The following is a 27,574-nucleotide window of genomic DNA, read 5'->3' as shown; positions in this document are numbered from 1 at the left end:
GGTAAGATCTCTGGTTCATGAGAATCTGATTTGACAGTCCAGTCCTTTGTGTAGGCTCATCCCTAAACCCCAGCCAGCCGTCTCTGATGAAACTAAATTGAGGAACATGATTTGGACCTGAGTACCAAGTGCAAGGCTCTTATTCCAGTCCCGCATCTAAGTCTTGGAACTCAATCAACTCATCCAGCCAACTGTTAGAAAGTAATAGCTCTTCCCCTTTTAGACTCTGCATAGAAACATGATTAAGAGGATGAAGGGAAAGTATTAAGAATTTCTTAATGTGGGAAAATCCTGTATAAATAGAATAAAAATTCTTGGCTGTAATCTTAAAAAAAAAAAAAAAAAGAAGAAGAAGAAGGGATAGGATCCAATGTGACAGAGCTCAGGCAGGTCCAAGAGAACAAGAGAGGTTGTGATGCTCACGAATAGTGAGTTTTTTCCATTTTGGCTCTATCCACTAGTAAAAATAATAATAATAAATGCCATTCATTGACTGCATTAGCTACTTCTTCTCTCCTTGTTTGAAGAGGCTCAAGTACATAGGTAGAGAGACTCTTGAATTGTTCACTCCAGCAAACTGCCTACCCGCTACCTTGTGGGTAGGGTAGGAGGAATCTCCTCCTTTATAGAAACTTGAGGCAAGGATGGTGATTGTTTTCCTTTAACCATTTATTCTTTCTGTAAGTATTTGAGTACCACCAGGCACCAGTGGTAAACAGGGCAAATCCAAACCTTATTTGACTTGGCTACAGTTATTGTTGTGAGTACTTAACTGTCCATCATTTCTGATTCAGTAGTCTCATGTCTTCTTTCAACATCCATGAAACTGGTGGGCTAACTAAAAAGCTTGCAAACAAGATGAAATATCAGCCCCTTCACAGTTTCTGACATTATAGTACAAATACCTTCTCCCATATTGTGGCTTGCCCTTACTCTTTTTGGTGGTTTTTGTTTGTTTGTGTTTGTTTTTCACAAAGATAGGTTATTACTTTTTATGTAAGTTATTATACCTATATTTTTCTTTATGATTAATGCTGTCTTTGTGTCTTGCTTAAGAAGTCTGTCCTTTTTCTAGTACTCTGAGTGTGACCTCTGTCATAAATCAAATGTCCACATTAGCATGGGTCTGACTTCATTCTACTTAATTGCTTTATTGATCCTTGAGCCAGTGCTACATTAACTTAAATACCATAGTATTGGGTTGGGCAAAGAGTTCGTTCGGTTTTTTCTTAAGAAGGCTCTAGTGCTTAGTTGTCTTTAAGTTCACTCGAAACAATTTTTTTAGATTGTATTGTGACAGTTGTCATATCACAGTGCATTTAAAAATAACTTATAAAAATTGGTGAATTTTTTGTGTAGCCATTTTAATATTGAAGAAGAAAAACAACATTTTCAGCATATTATACTTTATTATTTCAAGAAAGGTAAAAACACAACTGAAATGCAAAAAAAAAAGATTTGTGCAGTGTATGGAGAAGGTGCTGTGACTGATCAAATGTATCAAAAGTGGTTTGTGAAGTTTCGTGCTGGAGATTTCTTGTTGGATGATGCTCCATGGTCTGGTAGACCAGTTGAAGTAGATAGTGATCAAATCGAGACATAATTGAGAACAATCACCATTATACCACGTGGGAGACAACCAACATACTCAAAATATCCAAATCAAGCGTTGAAAATCATTTATACCAGCTTGGTTATGTTAATCGCTTTGAGGTTTGGGTTCCATGTAAGTTAAGCGAAAAGAACCTTGACCGTATTTCCTCATGTGATTCTCTACTACTGAAACATAATGAAAACATTCCGTTTTTAAAACAAATTGTGATGGGCGATGAAAAGTGGATACTGTACAATGATGTGGAACGGAAGAGATTGTGGGGCAAGCAAAATGAACTACCACCAGCCACACCAAAGGCCAGTCTTCATCCAAAGAAGGTGATGTTATGTATATGGTGGAATTGGAAGGGAGTCCTCTATTATGAGCTCCTTCCGGAAAATGAGATGATTAATTCCAACAAGTGCTGCTCCCAATTAGGCCAACTGAAAGCAGCACTTGATGAAAAGCATCTGGAATTAGTCAACAGAAAATGCATAATCTCCCATCAGGATAACACAAGACTGCATGTTTCTTTGATGACCAGGCAAAAACTGTTACAGCTTGACTGGGAAGTTCTGACTCGTCTGCCATATTCACCAGACATTGCACCTTTGGATCTCCATTTATTTAGGTCTTTACAAAATTCTCTTAATGGAAAAAATTTCAATTCCCTGGAAGACTGTAAAAGGCACCTGGAACAGTTCTTTGCCCAAAAAGATAAAAAGTTTGGGAAGATGGAATTATGAAGTTGCCTGAAAAATGGCAGAAGGTAGTGGAACAAAACGGTGTATATGTTGTTCAATAAAGTTCTTGGTGAAAATGAAAGATGTGTCTTTTATTTTTACTTGAAAACCGAAGGAACTTTTTGGCCAACCCAATATTAGCATCATAATAAATAGGTACAAATCTTCCCTTGTTTTTTTTTGTTTCATTCTGTTTTGTTAAGAGTATCTTGCCTATTTTTGACCCCTTTGCATTTCTATATATATTTTATTTATTTATTTACATATATCTTTTTTTTTTTAGATTCTTTTCCCATATAGGCCATTACAGAGTATTGAGTAGACTTCCCTGTGCTATACAGCAGGTTCTTGTTAGTTATCTATTTTATATATAGTAGTGTGTATATGTCAATCCCAATCTCCCAATTTATCCCTCCCCACCTTATCCCCTAGTAACCATAAATTTGTTTTCTACATCCGTGGCAGCTCTATTTCTGTTTTGTAAATAAATTCATTTGTACCCTTTTTTTTTTAGATTCCACATATAAGCGATATCATATATTTGTCTTTCTGTGTCTGACTTACTTTGTTCAGTATGACAACCTCTAGGTCCATACATGTTGCTGAAAATGGCATTATTTCATTCTTTTTTATGATTGAGTAATATTCCATTGTATATATGTATGACATCTTCTTTATCCATTCCTCTGATGATGGACATTTACATTGCTTCCATGTACTGGCTATTGTAAATGGTGCTGCAATGCACATTGGGGTGCGTGTATCTTTTCGAATTATGGTTTTCTCTGAGTATATGCCCAGGAGTGGGATCGCTGGGTCATATGGTAGTTCTATTTTTAGTTTTTTAAGGAACCTCCATACTGTTCTCCATAGCGTCTGTGCCAATTTACATTCCCATCAACAGTGTAGGAGGGTTCCCTTTTCTTCACACCCTCTCCAGCATTTATTGTTTGTAGATTTTTTGATGATATGGCCATTCTGACTGGTGTGAGGTGATGCCTCATTATAGTTTTGATTTGCATTTCTCTAATAATTAGTGATGTTGAGCATGTTTTCATGTGCTTTTGGCCATTTGTATGTCTTCTTTGGAGAAATGTCTGTTTAGATCTTCTGCCCATTTTTTGATTGGGTTATTTGTTTTTTTGACATTGAGGTGCATGAGCTGTTTGTATATTTTGGAGATTAATCCTTTTTTGGTTGCTTCATTTGCAAATATTTTCTCCATTCTGAGGGTTGTCTTTTTGTTTTATGGTTTCATTTGCCGTGCAAAATCTTTTAAGTTTAATTAGATCCTATTTGTTTATTTTTGTTTTTATTTTCATTACTCTAGGAGGTGGATCAAAAAAGATCTTGCTGTGATTTATGTCAAAGAGTGTTCTGCCTATGTTTTCCTCTAAGAGTTTTATAGTGTCTGGCCTTACATTTAGGTCTTTAATCCATTTTGAGTTTATTTTTGTGTATTGTGTTAGGGGGTGTTCTAATTTCATTCTTTTACATGTAGCTGTCCAGTTTTCCCAGCACGACTTATTGAAGAGACTCTCTTTTCTCCATTGTATATTCTTGCCTTCTTTGTCATAGATTAGGTGACCATAGGTGTGTGGGTTTATCTCTGGGCTTTCTATCCTGTTCCATTGATCTATATTTCTGTTTTTGTGCCAGTACCATACTGTTTTGATTACTGTAGCTTTGTAATATAGTCTGAGAAGTCAGGGAGCCTGATTCATCCAGCTCCATTCTTCTTTCTCAAGATTGCTTTGGCTGTTCGGGGTCTTTTGTGTTTCCATACAGATTCCATATATATTTTAGAATCAGCTTGTCAGGTTTCCTGAAAAACTTGTTGAAATTTTGATTGGAATTACATTAAGCCTATCAATTTGGAGAGTTTAGACATTTTCCATGATTTCATGATATTGGTAAATTTATTAAGTCTAAAAATTTGTCTATAGATTCTTATGGATTTTCAACAAAACTTTCATAATTATGTAATATATAGAAATAGATATATGTAATTTTTCAAGAATCTGTATGGTAGTATTTTGCTTAGGATTTTTCCATTTGTGTTCGTAAGTAAGACTGGCCTATCATTTTTCATTCTTAAATATTATTAGAGTTTAGAATCAAGGTTATACTAGCCTCATAAAATGAATTGAGGAGTGGGTTCTCCTTTATATACTCTGGAATAGTTTATGTAACATTGCAGTTATTATTTTTTTTCCTTATATGTATGATAGAACTGCAGTTGAAGCCATGTAGTCCTGGAGTTTTCTTTGTGGGATGAATTTTGACCATTGATAAGGTTTCTTTAATGGTTACAAGACTCTTAAGTTTTCTCTTTCCATGAGTTTGGAGGGATTTTGTTTGTTTATTTGTGTTTTTAGTAATTTTCCCCTTTCATCAAAGTCTACAAACTTGTTGCCATAGAGTTGTGCATAGTATCTCCTTGTTATCTTTTTAATATTTGTAGGATTTATAATGTCTTCTTTTTATTTTTGTTAATCAATCTTTCCTGAGGTTTGTCAACTTTTTCTCAAGATACAGTATTCAAAACATTGTTCATATTTTTTATTGTAAGTTTGTTTTCTATTTCTAAACATATGGGGATTTTCTGGTTATCTTTCTTATTATGTTCTTACTTTTATTATGATCAGGAAACATATGCTGTATCAACCTTCTGAAATTTATTTTGACTTGCTTTATAGCCACATATTAGGTCAGTGTTTGTAAATATTTTTTGTTGCTTTGAGAAAAATGTGAATTTTATATTTCTTTATTAGTACAGTGTTCTATAAACGTTCATTCAGGTCATTTGTTATTCAAATCCTCTATGATATTACTTATAAAAACCTGGTTCTTCAGTTAATTATTAAATGAGGTGTGTATGATTTGGATTTGTACTTTTTTCCTTGTAGTTCTGTCGAGTTTCATTTTATATATTTAAGGCCATGTTATTAGTAGCATGCAAATTTTGTTTTGTTAGTGGTTTTCCTACTAACTTTAGAACTCTGAGGGGCCACCCTATTTTGGCTATTAAAAAGTGGGGCTCGGGCTTCCCTGGTGACACAGTGGTTGAGAGTCTGCCTGCCGATGCAGGGGACACGGGTTCGTGCCCTGGTCCGGGAAGATCCCACATGCCGCAGAGTGGCTGGGCCCGTGAGCCATGGCCGCTGAGCTTGCGCGTCCGGAGCCTGTGCTCCACAACGGGAGAGGCCACAACAGTGAGAGACCCGTGAACCGCAAAAGAAAAAGTGGGGCTCTATTCTCCCTACTTAGTCTTGAGCTAGACAGTACTGCTTCTATTTGTTTTAATTGTCTGTGCTTTTGAATAATGTTTAAGTTGAATAGCTTATTCTTTAACTTAACATAACTGTTAAGTATATAGTGGGGAGCTGCTAAAGTATTTTTAGTAAAGGAGTGACATGATTACATTTATATTAGAAAGATTTCTTAATTCCGTATAGAGGTTGGATACAAGGGTGCAAACAGAGAAGGGAAAGCTAATTAGGAAGTTGTTGAAATTTTCAAGGTGAGTAATGATTATCAGTGGATAAATGTTAGGACACTAAGGTGTTCAAAATAAAGTGATACTTAAGCATTTCATTAACTTATCACAGTTTATTCAGTTTGTAAAATATCATTGTTAACCAGAATTTAAATTATTTTTTCTTGATAACTTGAAAAGCCTCTAATGGATGTCAAACAAAATGAAACTGAGCAGATAAGTTTAATAGTAAGTATATAATAAGTATTTGAAAAATGGGAGCATATAAATTTTTCTATTTTAAAAATGTTGAACTTTTTTTTCAAGATTTCTAAATAGTGACTGGGAAGTATGCCAGAGGGTGACCTGGCTATTTTTAACTCAGGAGGAAGTGCTTCTTTGTCATTTGAGTATTCCTAATTGTCACTTGGTGATCTATGTTATTTTCGCCTCCCCTGAATCTTCTTTCTGCTGGGAACAATAATTTTTACCATCCAAAGGATTTGACCTAAGGCTGAAAAAGCAAGATTAAACCAGCCTATCCATCAGGAGTCCCTGTGACTCTTTTTTCTTCCATCAGAAGGGTTTTCCTGTCACTTGGCCTCATTCTGACAGTTGCTACAGGTATCTGAACTTGCCACACTATTGACCTAAATGGAGTCACTAAAATGCCTTTAGTAAACTTTATGGGCTTTTAATTCTTTTATAACCTGGCCCCTGCAGGAGTCAAATGATAACATTCTTTAGTAGGAGATAGCTGTTATTTTCCTGCAAAGAATCATTTAGAGGACAGTGGTTTTCAAACTCTAGTCTGTAAGTATATAGGGGTTCTGTAGCATTGTTTTTGGAGCCATCCTGAGGGAAGAGGGAGCCATGACCAGGAGAGCCTCTTAGTTCACCACAGCAAATCCAAGTAGAGCCATGATATTTCCATCTGGTTAAACCTATAGGATTTTATTTGAAGAAGTTTCTTGTTACTAAAAAAAAAATTATTAAAATAAAATAAAAGTCTGAAAAACTCTTTTAAACCAGTGATAAACAATCTCTATTCATTCATAAACACATCTGCTGTGGGCCAAAATCAAGTCAATTCTGCTGGTTTTGTTGAAAGCTTTTTAATTCTTTTCCTTTGTATGAGTGAAGAGACTATATCTGATAGTAGATCAAAGACCCTATCTTAAAGTTTGGCAGGCCTAAAGGCATCTATTGTCACTCTTCTCTAATTTAAGTAACACGAAACTGGATTCCTCACGTTCAGTCTTAGCAGAGAGCTTTTAGTTCCTAACCCACCCTCCCATAGCATCTAAATGAGGTAATTAAGTGTTGGGAAGATGTGCTAAACTTGTACATCTTGTACAAGTAGAAACTGATAATAAATATGTTAAAACTTGTCATTTATAATCCATTTCAGGAGTGTCTAGTGTCATTACTCTACTCTACCAGTATTACATAAAAAATATCTCTTCTTCAAGGTAAAAACTTGCTGCCAGTAGGGAGAAGATAATTATCAGCATAGTTTTGTTTCTTAGGCTGACAAAGGAATAGCTACTGGATATGGTGTTTCTGAAAATAGCAAGCTTGGTCATGTTTCTTTATCTTGAATTTACAGAACTTCTTTGATAATAAACAGTTTGATATCTAGAAATTTGATTACTTACTGTGAGCATAGTGAAGATTACCCTCAAGGGTTGCAAAATTATACTTTTAAAACTGATGATAGCACTGGGTAACTATTCACCTAGAAATATCTGTGTTTTAGATGCTTAAAGTACCTGAAACTTAATTTTGCATCTGCATTTATTTGATAAATTGTACATGAACTTCAACTTTTCACCTTAATGTTTTCTTTGGTTGTAGAACATAATAGTGGTAGGGGTTTTTTATTTGATTTCTTGCCCAGGCTGCTGTTTGCCAGCAGAAGTAGTAAACTGATACAAACAGAGTGATATGATGAGAAATAGGCAGTGGGAAAATGAAAGAAATGGGAATTGCTGAAAAGGAACAAAAATAGAAAATTGGAAAGGAATGCTAGAAGCCAACAATGAAACATGGGAGAAAATATATGAAATGGTAAGAAAAAGTAAATGAAACAGAACTCCCCAAAATGGTTAAAGGAAGAAAAGATATGAAATGTTGTGGAATTAAACTTCTAGGGTTGGGGGCAGACAAAAAGGAAACAACTTAGAGATAAAAGCTTTATGGAGCTCATAACAGTTGGTTAAAGTTATAGTTTTACCATTTGTTAAATTTTGTAGTAATCAACATATTTCTATTGGTACATCAAATTAGGCTAATATATATATATATTTTTAACATCTTTATTGGAGTATAATTGCTTTACAATGGTGTGTTAGTTTCTGCTTTATAACAAAGTGAATCAGTTGTACATACACATATGTTCCCATATCTCTTCCCTCTTGCATCTCCCTTTCCTTCCTTTTAAATCAGACTTCCTGTCCTCCCTGCCCCCCACCCGCCGCCTCCTTTGTTAATTTCCCTTATGTTACTAGAAAGGCAGTGTCAGGGATAATACTTGTTTTTAAATATGTCTTAACTGCATTTTTGGTACCACATATCTCAATTTTAAAATAGTGACCATGGTTTCTATAGACTCAAGTTAACTTACTAAAAGTTACCAAACTTTTCCACTCAATGAGAAATGAGAGCACAATTGCTAAGCAGTAACCTTCATTAACAGATTACTTTCTGTAGGAGTTTATTGTTGGCAAGAGGAAAAATCTTTTTTTCTCATTTTTATAAATTACTTGTTGGCAAAAGCTTTATTATTATTCTTTTTCCTAAATGAAGCCTCTGGCCTCTATTATTTCTATCTGTTCTATATTGTAAGAGTTGTAGGTTGCTTGAGCTGTTCCCTACTCAGAAATTTTTGAGTGTTAGTTGCAATTCAGTATATTCCTTTGTTTTACACTGAAAAGTTCTCTTGTTGACCCACCTCTTGATTAAGGTAACATTTATTCATTCACTTATTTAAAAAAAATATATTTTGAGAAGATACTTTCCAGTTGTGCTATATATAAAAAATACAAAATGAATATAGCATAAACCCTGTTTTCAAGGAGCTGGAAATTTACTGCTTGGGAAAAACAGAAGAGGGAGGAATTCCATGGGGAATCAGTGAAGATTTCAGAGACTAAGTGAGCTTTGAAGTGGGCCTGGAAAGATGAATAAAAGTTCTCCTGGTCAAAAGGAAACTGAAAAATAATTTATGTAAACATTAGAACTTACTAAGCATCTAGAGAGATGGGAAAGAGAATCATCAGGGATCCAGGCCCTGTCTGTCTTCTACCTTATGGTCCAGAGTGACAATTCCAACTCTTACTGTTTAATCTGCATCGCAAGTAGTAAGAAAGAGCAAAAGAGCACACCTCACATTACTTCGACTCACTTGTTATGGGTCAGACTTAGACATACGACTACCTTTAGTGAAAGGCAGTTTAGGAAATTAGCCTTAGCTGTACCCAGTTAAAAATTCGATTAGAAGGAAGTGAGAACAGATATTGAGCAATTAGAAGTGTCTGTCACAAGCTGGAAATCCCTTGATCAGATAACACTGGAGTATGCAAAGAAAATTAATAAGAAAATCCTTTAGCAAGAGAACCAATTTGAAAGATTTCACAGTAATCAAGAAGTAGATGACAAAGGCCTTAACTGAGTGAATGGGAGAGGAATACAGATATGTGCTCAGATTTGTAAGATATTTTCAGTGGAGAATTAATAGGATTTGGTGGTTGATTGGCTCTGGAGTGGGAAGAAAAGGAAGGTGTCAAGGAAAACTGTAGAACTCTACTGCACGGATTTGAATCCTGGTTTGGACACTTACTGAGTGGCCTCATACAAGTTGCTTAACCCTCTTGCCTTAGTTACCTCATCTGCAAAGTGACAATAATAACTTAATTGAAAGATTGAATGAGACAACATATGTAAAACATCTAACTTTAGGAAAAAAGATAAACCAAGGATAAAATTATAGGGAAGACTGATATTTAAGGGATAGGAAGAAGAGGAAAGGTAGATAAGGAGGCTAAAGGGGGCCTCAGAGAAGTAGGAGATGAACAAAGAAAGAGGAGTGTCCAGGAAGACAAAGTGAGAGAAAGTTTCTCGAAGTTGAGGATGAATGACAGAATCAAATAGTATGGTGAGATGAATGCAAAAATAAACCTCTTAACTTAGGCTAGCTTTGTACTCGTTTTATCAGTAAGCTTCTGAGGAAAACAGATATTTTAATATATCATTGAGAGTTGTGGAAACAAACTTTGGTTAAAGGAATTTACCAGATTGTTTGGAATTTGGAATAGCTACAAATTATTCCAAATTATTTGAAATTTTAATGAAGGAGTAACTGCCTTTGAGTTTCTAACCATTGAGTCTAATTTGTTAAAATTCTTTAAAATTATGATTTTGATGTCAGTCTGAGATGAAGAGTTTCAAATTATGTCTCAGCATGAGGTATTTGCTTTCATTTACCTCATCATAAATTCAGTGCAATAGCACTTTAATAGGTAAAGGTTGCATGCTCTATAAAATGAGCAGGTAGCCAAGATTCTAAAGTCATAGCTTCAGACCTACTAATTCTTAGTTCCTTTTTATTAAAAGTGCCTAAAGGTCTATAGTTATTCTTTACCTTCAATGAGTATTTGGGGCAGTTGGGATGATAAAATGTATGCATGTAGCATCCTCTTTCTTATTGCCCCAGATTCCATACTTATTCTAGCAATCGTAATAATTTGCTCCAGGGTATACAGCAGTGGTAAAGCTTGCAGTCCTTTTCCTGGTATTAGATTAAGGTGCATTAATTAGCTGTGTAACTTCAGGCAAGTCACTGAGTCTTTGTGACTCTCTATTTGATAAATTGGGTCAGACTATTTACCTTGTATACCTCATAAGGTTTTATTAAGACTCCATCTGTGAAATGCTCTTTAAGTTAAGCACCAAATAAACATAAGGTAGCGTTATTAATTAGGCTGATGACTTGTTCCTCACTTGGTTAACATAGGAATCAGCATCTCATTTGATTTTTGGACCAAATCCACATTCCCATGAATTCAGGAATATTCTATCCTAAAGAAAGAGTAAGAATTTCCTCATGGAGAATATGTGTGTGCAATGTCCTCTGGAAGCATTTCACCTTTTTCAGTTTTGGATTTAGTTTTTGTCATTCAGGCAGTAAGATACAAAGACCACAAGTAGTTTTCATATATTTTTCACATTATTAATTAGATAACTTTTTTATGTAAGTTGCAAGTAACCTTATAAAGTAGGCTTTTAGAGAATTTCTGAAACATTACTTGAATATTAAATGGCTACAAGGGACCAATTGCAGGATTGATGCTCCTATGCTCGTTTTAAGTTTTAAAAATTACTATATTCTTACTTGGTTTTAAAAAATGTTTAATGCTAGAGTTTCTAAGATGAAGGGTACAAGCTTGCTAATATTATGTCAGTGGAGGGATTTTTAAGTCTATTTCACTTGATTACTTCCCCATATTTACATCTGAAAGAATGGTTGATGTTGCCTTGATGCTTTAATGGTGACACAGAAGGGTCATGAAGAAAGATGAGTAATAAGTAGATTAATCACAGTAGTGTTTACCTGTAATCTGAATTTTTCAAGAATACAGACATCTGTGATTGTTTTACTTCTGCACCAGAAGTTGTGGTAGAGGCTGTGCCTGTAACTTCAAACATGTCACCCCGGAAGACATAAAAAGACGATGCTTGTCCCTTAATGGTAAGTCGTAAGGAATTCATGTAAGGGGAGAAAATCACTTTTCTTGCTTTGGTCAAAAGATGGCAGTATTGCTGTGCTGATTGTTTTCTTCCTCAGTTTGGGCTCAGTTTTTTTTAATGCAAAAAACACTTAAATTTAGTGATCTAATTAACAATGACCCTTCCAACAGAATGCCAAATTTCTAATCGAAGACCAGAAGAATAGACCAGAAAATGGAATTTATCTTTTTAAAATGTATTAGGGTTGCTTTAGCAGCTATTTGTAAAAATAGCATTCTCTAAGACTCAGATTTGCCGGAGGAAAAGAGGACACCCTGCATCATGTTTTCAATTTTGGTTAGGTTTGAAATACCCTCCCTTTGGAACTTTGATGACTGTCAGGGTTCCAAGATGTTTTTGAGGGTTTTTTTTGTTTGTTTTGTTTGTTTGTTTTTAGTTTTTAAAGGTCATTGAACTTCTGTTTTCATTAAGGCAATACTTACTTTTCTTCAAGGTGTTAAAATCAGGTAATTGTTTTTCTTTTTTTTTCCTTGGTCATTATACTTTATTTGTTGGTAGTTGGAAGACTGTGTGAACTAGTCTGGAAATGTAAAGGTGGTTTCCCTTTTTTTGCTGGGAAAACAACATGTTCTCACCTTGTTTCTAAGCCAGTATTATAAATGGCTCTTGGGGCTTGATTCTCTGTTTTTCTCTAAGATCTTTAAAGGATAGAGAAATGCAGTGAAAAGCACTGAAAAAAATAACAAAATGAACTTCTAAAAAAAGTTTCATTATTGATTGTATAAAGTGTTCTTTAAAAAATACAGACATACAAAACACTTTTGGGAGGGGGTAATGGGGAAGAACCCTTAGTGTATTGAAAGAATGCAAAACAGTCCAGCTGTTTTTCTTACTTTATATTAGAATAAGAAAATACTGATGGATTCTGCTCAGAATTCTGCTTTTTTTTAAGGTGATATAGTATGTATTTGTTATATCACATCACCCACTTCCCTCAGTAGGATCTGGGGCAGCACCCTGTAATCAAACTTTAATATGTTTTCAGCAAAACGTTCGAGTAGTTTTACCACGTGGGCTCAGTCTTGACCATAAATAGCCTTACATCAATTTAGGTCAAATGTTGAGGCCAGATGAATCTGACACAAACTTAAGAAAAAAGCTGTAGTTTGCAGAGCTTTTTAGATTTCACGATGGCATGTAAGAGATAGTACATCTGAAGCGCCATTCAGGTCTACTCTGTGAACCGCCAAAAATCAATTAAGGTTTTCTATTTGTAAATGGGGAAAATTTAATTTAACGTTATATTCTGTTTAATGTTTTCTTTTTTAGAATATGTTTTGTTTTGAGCTGCTTCATTAACTAGGTGGTTTAAGTGCAAAATGCATTTCAGCCTATTCCATAATACTGAAAGACAAAGATGTGGAAAAATTTGTACAGCTAGTATCTGCTGTAAAGCAACAGGGTATCTGGTGTACATTCTGTGGCAAGAAGGCCATCATTCTTTTCCTGTTAGGGGTGCTGTGGTAAAAGCATTTCCCACTCTTATTTTATCCTATACTGTTAATCAAGATCAGCTTTACTTCCTGCAGTGCTATTGTGAGATAGAATCTTATTTCATACTTCAAGTAGGGTTAAGCCTGATGAGCTCTTAGGTGGGAGGCTTCTGAGGCGAATATATGTGTTTCAGGGAAATGTTAGGGGGATTGTATTATGTGGCAACTCTGCTTCCTTTAGAAGTACTTCCCCAGCTCTGCATTATAGCTGGACATTGTGTGTTGAATAATATATAAAACCCAAGATAATGTCTACTAGTTCCCATTTCAGTTTAAAGTATTAGGTTAGCCTTCCACCTAATCTGATAAAAACAATACTTTTCTTCATCTACTGTAGTTAGTCATAACATCTTTTTCTGCCTTCTACTGAGGAGTATGATTAGAAATCGCTGCTGACCATCTCTCTACCATCAGTTATAATTCAGTAGTAAAGGATGCCCATCGTAATTCAACTTGTAATTTCATGCAATATAGTTAGTGTTATAGCACAAGTGAAAAATATCCCATTATTCAGGATCTTGTTAAGCTGTGAAACATGTAATCCTTGAGAAGCCAAGGTACACAGCTCATTTGAAAAAGGTTAGCAGAGGATACCATTATGCCAGAATGGATGTTGCTTAGTTAGTTGTTTAGTTTTACCTCCTCTTATTAAAAAAAAAAACAACACTACATGGCACAAAAATTTACACAAGCATAGAGCAACCTTTTGCCTTCTACCAGATCCCAGATCCAGCACTTTTTATTTTCCTTCTCTAATCCTGACTTATGTTTTTATATGGTCATTACCACAATTTTGCCAGTTTATTAGTATTATTCAAGTCTAACTTTTAAATGTTCTTCCCCCTCCAGAATTTAAAATTTCTTACTTGGCTTGTTAAGACCTACTAAACAGTATATTTCTTCTGTTCTGATTGTCATAATTTCTCTCCTGACGTAACACAACCTTTCTCACACCCTACTGTCTACTGTCCTTAAAAAAAGGACAATTTTTAAAAAGCCTTTTAAAAATCCTTCTTTTCATGACTTGGATGAAACCTATCCAAATTAATTAATTAATATAATAATTACTTGGTTCTTATGGGCTATTTCAAAATATATATAACTGGTTATGGAAGCAAATGATTTATCCTAGACACTATGGAATAAAATAATTCTCAGTATAGAAAAGTCTTGGCTATATGAACTCTGGGAGTGAGTTTTTTTTTTCCGTATTACCTGTTTTCCTTGATCTTTGAATATAAAATTATGGTATTCTTGAAATCTGTAACTACTACAAGCAAAAGGGCAAAAATGGTATTTAAACAGCAATCATTAGCAGCAAAACAGCAACAACCATTTGACAGGAATCTCTTAACATTTTGCCCTAGGACGTTGAGATTAATCAACATCATTAATCATTAGAGAAATGCAAATCAGAACTACAATGAGATAGCATCTCACACCAGTCAGAATGGCCATCATCAAAAAATCTAGAAACAACAAATGCTGGAGAGGGTGTGGAGAAAAGGGAACACTCTTGCACTGCTGGTGGGAATGTGAATTGGTACAGCCATTATGGAGAACAGTATGGAGGTTCCTTAAAAAACTACAAATAGAACTACCATATGACCCAGCAATCCCACTACTAGGCATATACCCTGAGAAAACCATAATTCAAAAAGAGACATGTACCAAAATGTTCATTGCAGCTCTATTCACAATAGCCCGGAGATGGAAACAACCTAAGTGTCCATCATCGGATGAATGGATAAAGAAGATGTGGCACATATATACAATGGGATATTACTGAGCCATAAAAAGAAACGAAATTGAGCTATTTGTAATGAGGTGGATAGACCTAGAGTCTGTCATACAGAGTGAAGTAAGTCAGAAAGAGAAAGACAAATACCGTATGCTAACACATATATATGGAATTTAAGAAAAAAACAATGTCATGAAGAACCTAGGGGTAAAACAGGAATAAAGACACAGACCTACTTGAGAATGGACTTGAGGATATGGGGAGGGGGAAGGGTAAGCTGTGACAAAGCGAGAGAGAGGCATGGACATATATACACTACCAAACGTAAGGTAGATAGATAGTGGGAAGCAGCCGCATAGCACAGGGAGATCAGCTCAGTGCTTTGTGACCACCTAGAGGGGTGGGATAGGGAGGGTGGGAGGGAGGGAGATGCAAGAGGGAAGGGATATGGGAACAGATGTATATGTATAACTGATTCACTTTGTTATAAAGCAGAAACTAATAAAAAAAATTAATGTGGCCAGTTAAGTTATACCAACCTAATTTTAGAAAGATAAATTATGAGTATTGGGATGAAAACAGAGCAGAAGAATCAGCCAACGTTGGGAACATTATAGAAATTAATTTAAATTTGCATCCAGCCCGGAACATACTGTTTGTAAATGATGAGGCTTCTATGTACTTTTGTACAACTGTAATGAGAAAGAATCATACTTACTTGATTAGGCATTGGTTTTGCTAACTGTGGAACTAGGATCAAAATAAATCCTTTTAATGGGAATTTAAAGATACCCCCATTCAAATTGTATATATCCCTTGCACAATAATCTAACTTTTTTTAAAAGAAAATCTTATTCTCATTGCTATAGTCAGTAGAAAATGATCCAAAATGAGTGTAGTTGTAACTTGCACAGTTTTAGCAAAATCTACCAATGCCTCAGTACGTCACTGTAAAAAAAAGTGAAAAGCCGTCACCAGGTGTTTGTTAGTTTCCTATTGCTGCTATTAAAAACAAATTACCATAAATTTAGTGGCTTAAAATAACACAGATTTATTATCTTACACTTCTGGAGGTCATAGGTTCAAAATCAAGGTGTTTGCAGAGCTGCAATTTCTTCTGGAGGCTCTAGGGGAGTGCTGTAGACTGAAAATTCATATGTTGAAATCCTAATCCCAAAGATGATTGTGTTAGGCCTTTGGGAGGTGATTAGGTTATGAGGGTGGAGCACTCATGATGGGATTAGTGCCCTTAGAGCCCTTAGAATGCTCCCAAGCTCCTTCTGCCATGGGAGGACACAGTGGCCATCTATGAACCAGGAGGCAGGTATCCTCAGCAGAGGCTGAACCCGCTGGTGCCTTAATCTTGGACTTCCCAGCTTCCTGAACTATGAGAAATAAATGTTTATTGTTTAAGCCACCTAGTCTATGGCATTTTTGTTATAGCAACCCAAACAGACTAAGACAGGGAGAATGATTTCCTTACCTTTTCCAACTTCTAGACGCAGCCCACATTCCTTGGCTTGTGGCCTTTGGCTAGCATTCCTGTCACTCCATCCTTAGCTTCAGTCATCACCTTTCTTTCTCTGACTCTCCTGCTTCCCTTTTCTATTTATAAGGATCTTTGTAATTACATTGGGCCCACTCAGATAATCCAGTGTAATCTTCCCATTTTAAGACCCTTAATTTCATCATATCTGCAGATACCCTTTTGCCATGCAATGTGACATGTTTAAAGATTCTGGGGATTAGGATATGGACATCTTTGTGGCCCATCATTCTTCCTCCCATAGGCTGTTATCCCATTAACAGTTCACATCTCTGGTGTCTAGATCTGAGCCTTTTTAAAAAGTTTCTGTGGAGCATATTTAGGAGACAGTGACAAGTAAGAAGACAGGTTTAAAAACTTTTTTTAGAAATTAACAGTAAACACTGAAGGTTAAGTAGGCTTACAGTGGTAAATTGGTAGTCACCTCCCAGTTTTTTTTAATATCAGTAAGTGGATATATGAGAAGACCAGAAATACTGGATACCATACAATTTAGTTATCTGGACCTCAGGGAATGAGTTTTCTAGAGAGTTAATCCCTTAATAGTCAAATTAAAAGAACGAAAAACAACTGACCTCTATGGGAAATTTTCTAATATTTATACCACTGTCATAACTACCCTTTAATTTGTATTATTGTAGAAATACATGACATGGGTAAAATATTAAAAATATAAATGAGTTTTTAGTTAAAAGTAATTTACCCCTACCACTCCCCCATCTTCCCCTAGCTTTGCTCCTCAGAGCAACCACTTACAATTATTTATACTTTATTTATTCTTCAGGTCACTCCTAAACCTCTAAATAATATGTTTATCCTTTATTACTTCATTTATCAACTTTAGACATTGACTACAGGCACACCTTGTTTTATTGTGTTTCTCAGATACTATGTTTTTACAAATTGAAGGTTTGTGACAACCATGCGTCCAACAAGTCTGTTGGCACCATTTTTCCAACAGCCTTTGTTCACTTTGTGTCTCTGTGTCATTTTTAGGTAATTCTAACAATATTTCAAACTTTTCATTATTATTGTATTTGTTATGGTGATCTGTGATCAGTGATCTTTGATGTTACTATTGCAAAAATATTACAACTTGCTGAAGGCTCAGATGATGGTTAGCATTTCTCAGCAATAAAGTGTTTTTTAATTAAGGTATGTACATTTTTTTAGATATAATATTATTGCACACTTAATAGACTACAGTATAGTGTAAACATAACTTTTTTATGCACTGGGAAACCAAAAAATTTGTGACTCGCTTTATTGCGATTCACTTTATTTGCCTTATTGTGATCTGGAACCAAACCTGCCATATCTCCGAGGTGTGCCTGCCCTGACTTTTTGCTTGGACTTATCTCACTTATACCTCCCTTACCTCTTCACAGCACTCTACAACCTGTGTTCTCACCCTGTTACAGTTTCTCCCTCAGTCAGCTTGGAAACATAGTACTTCACACTTAGATCTACATTTCTTGTTCTGTTAGTGGTAGAAAGTCTCTCTAAACACACTTTGAGCTTTATTCTTTTTTTCTTTTTTGAAATAGAGAAATAGCTCTTGGTTTCTCTTTTTGTAGTATAACAATATTTACATCCCCGCCCCATCTTACATTTCTCCCCTCTACTTCCCAGTGTCTTATACCTTTATGTTTATGTTGTCAAGGTTGACAGTATTCTTTCTGAGATTTTATAATCTGTTCTGAAACATTACCAAGATAAGTTTATGGAATGATTCTGAACATTGAGGACCAATAATCAACATATGTTGTTTTATTGTTCACTGCAGAATGGACTAATACATTAGAATTAAATTTCCTTCTCTGTTGGTTCAGTGTTGTGATCAGAATGATGCTGAGAGGAAAATTTTCTTATAATCAGATTAGATGGAACGGACTGTCTCTCTCTCTCTCTTTTCTTCTCCCCCCTACACACCCACCCCAGGCGCATGTATCAAATCTTCAAGGTTTTCTCAGTTTTCAGTCATTTCATCTCTTCTCTCCCTTCTCACTTCTCCCTGGAGTCTCCCTCTTCTTCTAATCTGGAGTAGTTACCCTCTAAGGGCTCCCATGCAGTTATCATTCTGGGGCTTCACTCCCTTCATTTGTTCTCCTATGTGGCGTTCACTGTTTTCCTTGTCACAGTTCTATTCTTTCTTGATTTACCTCCTCATTCTGCTAGAGATAAAATTTCTGAGTCATCAGATATCTGAAAGTTTCTGTCTCCCTCCTATATATTTATTTGACAGTGTGGCAGTAAATAGCATCCACTTTTTTTTTTTTTTTTTTTTTTTGCGGTACGCGGGCCTCTCTCACTGTTGTGGCCTCTCCCGTTGCGGAGCACAGGCTCCGGACGCGCAGGCTCAGCGGCCATGGCTCACGGGCCTAGCCGCTCGGCGGCATGTGGGATCTTCCCAGACCGGGGCACGTACCCGTGTCCCCTGCATCGGCAGGCGGACTCTCAACCACTGCGCCACCAGGGAAGCCCATAGCATCCACTTTAAATTGCCTTTTTCCCAGGATTTGGAGTACTCTACTCTACAGATGCCAGTCTGATTCCTGGACCCTTAGAGGCAACCAGTTCTTCTCTCTGGAGGCATTTAGCATTTTTCCTTTGTTCTCAAAGTTCTAAAATTTAACAATAATGCATCTAAATGTGGATGCTTTTCATTCACTATAAGGTTGGAGTTTTGACAGTGTTGTGTCAGACCCTCTGCACCCTCTCCTCTTAACTCCCTGATCTCATCTTATCCTACCACCACTTTCTTCCCTGTGCTACAGCCACACTGGCCTCCTCCTTCCTCAAACATGTCTGAGGGTCTTTGCACTGGCTACTCCTTTTGTGCAGAATGCTCTTTCCTCAAATATCTACATGGCCCACTTCCTTACCTTCTCTTCTCAGGTCTTTGTTCAGATGTCACTTCTTGAAGTGTCGTCCTATTCTAATTATCCTACTTAAAACTGCAATCCCTGTTACCATCCAGGCACTCCTAATCCTCTTACCTTGATTTAATTTTCTTTATAGAACCTATCACTAAATTAAAAAATAAGCAAACTGTGATATTGTGAATATATATTTCATCTTTGTTCCTGGTTCCAGGCCAGAGCTCCTAAAACCCTTGTAATTTCCGAAGTGATAAGAGTGATAGGAACGTCTTTTGTTATAATATCTGGCTTTGGTGAAAGGAGCAACTTTTATTATTCATAACAAGCCCTTTCAACCATACCTGAGTTTATGTTAATAAGGTGACTTTGGGGCAGCCCCCTAAGGATGGGGGACTGGTTGCCAGGGGAACTGACTGTATAATTAGAGTGTTGGAACTTTCAGCTCCACCCCTCCCCCTCTTTAGGGATGGGAGAGGGGCTGGAGATGGAGTTCAATCACCAGTGGCCAATGATTTAATCAATTACACCTATTTAATGAAGCCTCTAAAAAAATGTCACTGAAGAGATCTGCAGGGCTTTCAGGGTGGAGAGGAGGTGTTGGGAGGGTGGTGTGCCTGGAGAGGGCATACTTTGCCCTGTGCATCTCTTCCATCTGGCTGTTACTGCATTGTATCTTGTAATAATAAATCAGTAACATAGTAAGTAAGAGAGCCATTCTAGAAAATTATTTAACCCAAGGAGGGGTTTGTGGGAACCCCATTTTATAACCAGTGTGTCAGAAGTGCCGAAGACTTGGACTTGCAGTTGGCATTCGAAGGACAGTCTTGTGGGACCAGGTGGTTAGTGTCAGAATTGAAATAAATTGTAGGACATGCAGTCAGTGTTTGCAGAAAATTGGAGGATTGCTTGGTGGGGGAAAACACACGTGCAAACATACACACATGCATACGTATATATGTGTGTGTATGTGTATATATTATGTGTGTGTATGTGTTTATATATGTATGTGCATATGTATAGTTTGCTAGGACTACCATAACACAGTACCACAGACTGAATGGCTTAAACAACAGATATTTCTCACAGTGCTGAAAGCTAGAAGTCTGAGATCAAGGTGTCTGCAGGGTTGATCTTCTGAGGCCTCTCTGCTTGGATAGCTGTCTTTGCCCTGTGTCTTCACTTGATCTTCCCTCTGTAATTGTGTCCAAATTTCCTCTTCTTATAAGGACATCAGACATACTGGATTAGGGCCCACCCTAATGACCTCATTTTAATAACTTAATTACCTCTTTAAAGATGTTATCTCCAAATACAGTCACATTCTGAGGTATTGGGGGTTAGGGCTTCAACATATGAATTTTGAGGGGAACACAGTTCAGTCCATGACAGACTTACTTATTTTTGTAGTCTTTCTCCCCCAGCTAGAATGTAAGCTTCATGAAACTGAGGGTTTTTTTTTTATCGTTATTGTTCTATTTCAGTGTATACCCAACATCTAGAACAATGCTTGTAATAGATGCTGAATAAATAATAATGGATATTCTAGCCTTTTGATGAGCTATTTTAATCTGAAAATTTCTTTTCATCTCTAGAAAATTCTTATTTCACTAATTCAAGTCCCCCTCCCCTAGTTCTCTGTACTATCTTTCCAGTACTCCTGTTAACTGAAATTTGGACCTGCTTGATTAATCTTCCCTGTGTCATTTTCAGTCAATATATTGTTCTGCTTTTTTGGAAGATTTTTCAACCTTAACTTCCAAACACTTCTATAAAATATTATTTTGATAAACATGTATTTCATTTCGAAGAGCCCTCTTCTTGGTCCTGTTTCATGACATTCTCTTATTGTTTTGTAGGTCCTGTATTTTTGCTGATCTTTCTGCATTTATAAGGTCTTGTTATGTCTCTTTTGTTCCCTGAATTTTGTTTCTTCGTAGGCCATTTTTTGTTTGTTTCTTTTACTTTTGATCTCACATATTGCGTAAGCATTTCTCACCCTTAATAATCCTTCACTGTACATTTTTATTTAATAATGGGACAGTAAAGTACTAGGAGGTTTATTTTAGGGATGATAATTTTTGCCTGGTGATGTCACTTTATGATTTGCTGAATGTAGAGGTCTTTGGTTGGGGGGGTGGTGCCTTAGGTCTCCCTAAATAGTTTATTCAACTTTCTTAGATTAAAAAGCTTCCAACTTTTAGGGAAGAGGTAAAATTGTCATTATATCAGATAACATGATACTATATATAGAAAATCCTAAAGATTCTGCACAGAAACTCCTAGAACTGATAAACGAAATCAGTAAGGTAGCAGGATACAAGTTTAACATACATAAATCAGTTGCATTTCTTTTTTTTTTTTTTTTTTCGGTATGCGGGCCTCTCACTGTTGTGGCCTCTCCCGTTGCAGAGCACAGGCTCTGGACGCACAGGCTCAGCGGCCATGGCTCATGGGCCCAGCCGCTCCACGGCATGTGGGATCTTCCCGGACCGGGGCACGAACCCGTGTCCCCTGCATCGGCAGGCGGACTCTCAACCACTGTGCCACCAGGGAAGCCCCGCATTTCTTTATAATAACAATGAAATATCAGAAAGGGAATGTAAAAAAACAATACCTTTTAATATCACAACCCCCCGCCAAAAAATACTTAGGAATAAACTTGACCAAGGAGGTAAAACACTTATATAATTAGAACTATAAAACTATAAAGGAAATTGAAGATGATTCAAAGAAATGGGAAGATATTCCATGCTCTTGGATTGTAAGAATTAATATTGTTAAATTGGCCATACTACCCATAGCAATCTACAGTTTAAATCCAATCCCTATCAAATTACCCATGACATTTTTCACAGAACTAGAACAAGTAATCCAAAAACTTATATGGATCCATAAAAGACCCAGAATTGCCAAAGCTATCCTGAGGAACAAAAACAAAGCAGGAGGCATAACCCTCCAAGACTTCAGACAATACTATAAAGCAATAGTAATCAAAACAGCATGGTACTGGCACAAAAACAGACATGTGGATCAAGGGAACAGAATAGAGAGCCCAGAAATAAACCCACACACCTATGGTCAATTAATCTTCGACAAAGTAGGCAAGAATATACAACTGGAAGAAAGTCTCTTCAGCAAATGGTGTTGGGAAAGTTGGACAGCTGCATGTAAATCAATGAAGTTATAACACTCCCTCACACCTAAACAAAAATAAACTCAAAAGGGCTTAAAGACTTAAACGTAAGAATGATACCATGAAACTCCTAGAAGAGAACATAGGCAAAATGTTCTTTGACATAAATCGTACCGATGTTTTCTTAGGTCAGTCTCCAAAGGCAATAGAAATAAAAGCAAAAATAAACAAATGGGATCTAATCAAACTTACAAGCTTTTGCAAAGCAAAGGAAACCATAAACAAAACTAAAAGACAACCTACAGAATGGGAGAAAACATTTGCAAACAATGCGACTGACAAGGGCTTAATGTCCAAAGTATACAAACAGTTCATAGAACTCAACAAAAAAAAACCAAACAACCCAATCAAAAAATGGGCAGAAGACCTAAATAGACTTTTCTCCAAAGAAGACATACAGATGGCCAACAGGAACATGATAAGTTGCTCAACATCACTAATTATTAGAGAAATGCAAATCAAAACTGCAACAAGGTAGCACCTCACATCAGTCAGAATGGCCATCATTAAAAAGTCTACAAATAAGAAAGTTGGAGAGGGTGTGGAGAAAAGGGAACCCTCCTACACTGTTGGTGGGAATGTAAGTTGGTACAACCATTATGGAAAACAGTATGGAGGTTCTTCAAAAAGCTATTGAGTAGAGTTGCCATACAATCCAGCAATCCCACTCCTGGGCATATATCCAGAGAAAACTATAATTCAAAAAGATATGTGCACCCCTATGTTCATAGCAGCACTATTGACAGTAGCCAAGACATGGAAACAACCTAAATGTCCATCGACAGATGAATGGATAAAGAAGATATGGTACATATATATAATGGAATACTACTCAGCCATAAAAAGGAATGAAATAATCCGTTTTCAGCAACATGGATGGACCTGGAGATTATCATACTAAGTGAAGTAAGTCAGAAAGAGAAAGACAAATACCGTATGATATCACTTATATGTGGAACCTAAAATATAACACAAATGAACTTATCTATGAAACAGAAACAGACTCACAGACATAGAGAATGGACTTATGGTTGCCAGCGGGGAGGTGAGGTGAGGGAGGGATGGATTGGGAATTTGGGAGTAGCAGATGCAAACTATTATGCATAGAATGGATAAACAAGGTCCTACTGTATAGCACAGGAACAATATTTAATATCCTGTGATAAACCATAATGGTAAAGAATATGGAAAAGACTGTATAACTGAATTGCTTTGCTCTACAGCAGAAATTAACACAACATTGTAAATCAGCTATACTTCAGTTAAAAAAAAAACTTCCAACTTTTTACTTGGCTGCCTGACTTGCCATATATGGGAGTCTGAAATCTGTGGTTTCTCATCTATGCTTTGAATTAATATCTTTGTTTTCACTTTTTACTCCTGTCACATTTCGTCTGGCTTTTCCAGGTCCCAAACCCCTCTGTAGTTCTGCAGGTCAAATTATGCCCTCTGTGGCTATAGTGCTGTCTCTACTCTCTTCATTCACTATTACTTGTCTGTCTGCATATCATCTTTCAGTAATGTGTTGAAATTCACTGTTAGTTAATGGTTCTCTCTATCCTTTTTACTTTATTGTTTTGAGTTAGTACATTTTTTATTACACATTATATTTAAGGATGTCTACAGAAAAAGGAGAAAAAAATCGTCATCAGTTTGCTCATCTTGAGTTAGAATTTTTCAATACTTTAATAATCGAACATAGAAGACAGAATTTGAACTTGCCTTGATGATGTGGATCTTCATTATAAACCTTAGTTATTGGGAGGTGCTCTAGTTGTTTAAATATAGGTTGAGATGGGGCTGACTGTACTTTTAAATCCAGTAGAGGTTCTGGAACATGATTCCTTTAAAAAAAAAAAAAAAGTTCTTGATCAGTAATTGCTCTGGGGTTATCACCACAGCAGCAGGACTAAAACTTTTCTAGTTTTCTCTCTCAGTAGATGACCTTGCTTCCCCCTCCACACTTATTATCAAGGCTGTCTATCGTAAACTTTCATTTACCTTAGAACGTCTCGGTTCCCTGTTCATGCTCCCTTGTTGTTTCAGATGAAGAGCTGGAATCCCACCTTTTCTGAAGCTAACTCCTCCATTTGCAGCCTGAAGTCCTGGGACTGTTCTCCTGGATCTGCATCTACAAATATGTTCAAGTCTTCCCCTTGGGGGAAAAAAGTCTTCCCATCTTTTCCCTAAAGCTATACTTTTATCTGGAGAAGCCTTCTAAATTTTTTCTAAGTTCTGCTCTCTTTACATATAGGCATTCTCTGTCTTCAGTCCACTTTTTTTTTTTTTCCTTGTTCTTTTCCTGGGAAATCCTGTTTATTCACATGACTTCATCTATCACTGAGCCCTAACCCCTTTCCTGAAGTTCAGATGCTCCTTCCCACCTACCCATTAGTACCACTCAATATATTCAAAGACAGACCCATTATTCCATGCTCTGCCTCCATCCTCCTGTCCTTAGAAGAACAAAACAATGAACCAGTCAAACATACTCTCTGTCTTTCCCATGTTGATTGGTCTTATTATCATTTTCCCAGTCATCCAAGGATACATTAGAAAGAAATAGTTGCAAGGCTAGAAAACACCCAAAGTTATTACAGTCAGAGTCAGAATAGGGTTAATTTCAAGTCTGTAAGCTTACTTGCCCTCAGCCCCCATAGTTCCTTTTTAATGTAGTAACCAATCTTTTGCATTTTCCTGATTACATGCAGGTCTGCAATTAAGGCCTTACGTCCTGGAGGGCTGCTTGTGTACTCTACATGCACACTTTCCAAGGCAGAAAATCAAGATGTGATCAGTGAAGTTTTAAACTCCTACAGTAACATCATGCCTGTGAACATTAAGGAAATGGCAAGGACTTGCTCCCAAGACTTCACATTTGCTCCCACTGGCCAGGAATGTGGGCTATTGGTGATTCCAGATAAGGGCAAAGCCTGGGGCCCAATGTATGTAGCCAAATTGAAAAAATCATGGACTCCTTGAAATTGGTGATGTGCATTTTGTGAACCATTACATTGATAGCATATCAGTGTATTATTATATTTATTTAACATGTAGGCTCTCTACGTGTTAACATTTAAATAAAATGGAGTCACTTTCCCTGGGTCTGTTGGAATCCTATTTAGTTAATACTTTAGCATCTCAGAACTTCTCAGGTATATTTTTTTCCTAGAAACACATCTACAGTAATGATTTAAGATGTTGCAGATGGTGTTTGTTCCCTATAATAAATCTGTCTTTTACTTGTCATTTTGTAGTTAAATTAATCAGAATATATGGTTTTGTGCATAAAATGTTTAGAAATACCTTCTATCTGTAATGTTGGTGCTTTGAACCTCTAAAAATGCACATCTTCTGGCCCTCTTATCGTTTTTTTCCTTATCAAATGTATAGATTCTTCGAGGTTTTTTTCCCCTCTTTTCTATAAGAACTGATTGCTATTCTGAGACTTAACTTCTTAAGCAGCACTATTTCTAGTTCTAGGAAAATAGATTTCTTATTTGCCAAGCTGTTTTTTGTTAAGAACTATCTTCTGTTTACTGCAAAGGTCAGTGACTCTATTGACACCAGCTTTATTTCTCCACTTTTTTTTTGTATTCACAAATACAAATTGAAAGGGTAAATTATGTTGAAAGGCCATTAGAACAGCAGATTCACATGCACATGTTTGACTTTCTACATTCAGCTAGTAGAATAATGGAGTCTATCCAGCAGGCTATAAAGCAAGTACTTGAAACAAAACCAGAATGATTAATAACCGCAATAACTGAACTATATTTGGAGAGTTTTGCTACATAATTGCAGTCATAATGAACACTACAGAATCTGATTATCTAACAGTTGCAATCTGGAGGGGCATTTTATTTCATTGCGTTATGAAATGTTATCTGAGACTATGATGTCACATACTAATGCACAAAAGGGAGATGCCTAATGAGAGTGGATTATACTATTACCAAAACCCAATACCATTTACTAAGTGGCTCTCCTTGTTTATACATATCCTGGGAATATTGTGTACATTTCTGTATATGTACTTAGGGTTTTAGCCTCAGGTTTTGATCATGTGTTTTCTCTAGAAATTGCTTTACTCAGAGGCCAAACATATTTTTCCAACTATTAAGAAAAGTTATGTAGCATATTTCAAAAGATTCTATCTACTTATAAATTAGTTTAAAAAAAAACAAAACTCTGACTATAGAAATACAAAATTCTGCTGAAGCTGAATCCTTTTGAATTATTACATTCTATACATTTAAACTAGAGACTCTTGGCTCATTTACTATTTTTTTTTTTTTTTTTTTTTTTGCAAGCATATAAAACTGGGCTCCTTTAACTGGGAAGTCCTAGGAAGAATGTTATTTCTACACCTTCATTGCATTAACCGTTTTGTTTCCTTTATATCTAACCAATATATTTGAAGAAAAGCTGGATCTCTTGGACTCAATCAAATATACCGAGTTAATACAGAAGATTAATAATAACGGAAAGGACTTTTATTATGTGTGTGTGTTTTTTTAGTGTGTGCTTATTGGTTTGTTTTTTCAGTTTGAAATCCTGTCTTCAGATGCTATAGGTTTAAAAAGTACATTTATTCTGTGTAGATTAATCACAAAGTAAATTTTCACAGTGCACTTTGTTGAATGTCATTATTTTCCCAGCATAATGCCATGAAGCCTAATCTGAATACTCAATGTGCTGTTGGATTAGACCTTTCTATGATTACTGAAAAATGCAAATATAGATATACATATAGCTCATTTTATTATTATCAATAACTATAATGAAACATCTGACATTCATTGAGTGTTAAATATTTGATTAAGTTCTTTATATATATGTGTTATCTTTTCTGAACTTTAAAACAGCTCCAGGACTGAGTATCATGACCACATTTTGTGACTGAGAAAACCCAAGTTTAGTGCTGCTCCTAGCTTGCCAAGCTACTCTGGTAAGTAAAGAATGGAACCAAGATTAAAACTGGTTCCAAAGGCCAGGTCCTTCTCACTACTCTATGCTGTCTCACAAGATACAGGTTATAGGAACCCTCAAGATTATCAACTGGCTTTACCCTTATTCTCCATTGCTCAGCTTTC

General features: G+C 36.2%; 1 protein-coding gene across 1 annotated transcript in view; it reads left to right on the top strand.

Annotated features, from left to right (window-relative positions):
* The window catches only part of NSUN3 (NOP2/Sun RNA methyltransferase 3), a 50,425-nt gene extending 23,313 nt beyond the window's left edge, over window positions 1–27,112 (top strand). The window contains exon 6 of the mRNA XM_082626198.1: window positions 25,190–27,112. Within this exon, the coding sequence (XP_082482324.1) occupies window positions 25,190–25,460 (271 nt within the window). The 3' untranslated portion in view covers window positions 25,461–27,112. The remainder of the gene's footprint in view (window positions 1–25,189) is intronic.
* The last annotated feature ends 462 nt before the right edge of the window (window positions 27,113–27,574 follow it).

The sequence above is a fragment of the Mesoplodon mirus genome (genome assembly GCF_964341445.2).
Source record: "Mesoplodon mirus genome assembly, chromosome: 6".
NCBI lineage: Eukaryota > Metazoa > Chordata > Mammalia > Artiodactyla > Ziphiidae > Mesoplodon > Mesoplodon mirus.
Note: the sequence above shows the minus strand (reverse complement) of the source record. Positions and strands in the feature narration are given on the sequence as shown.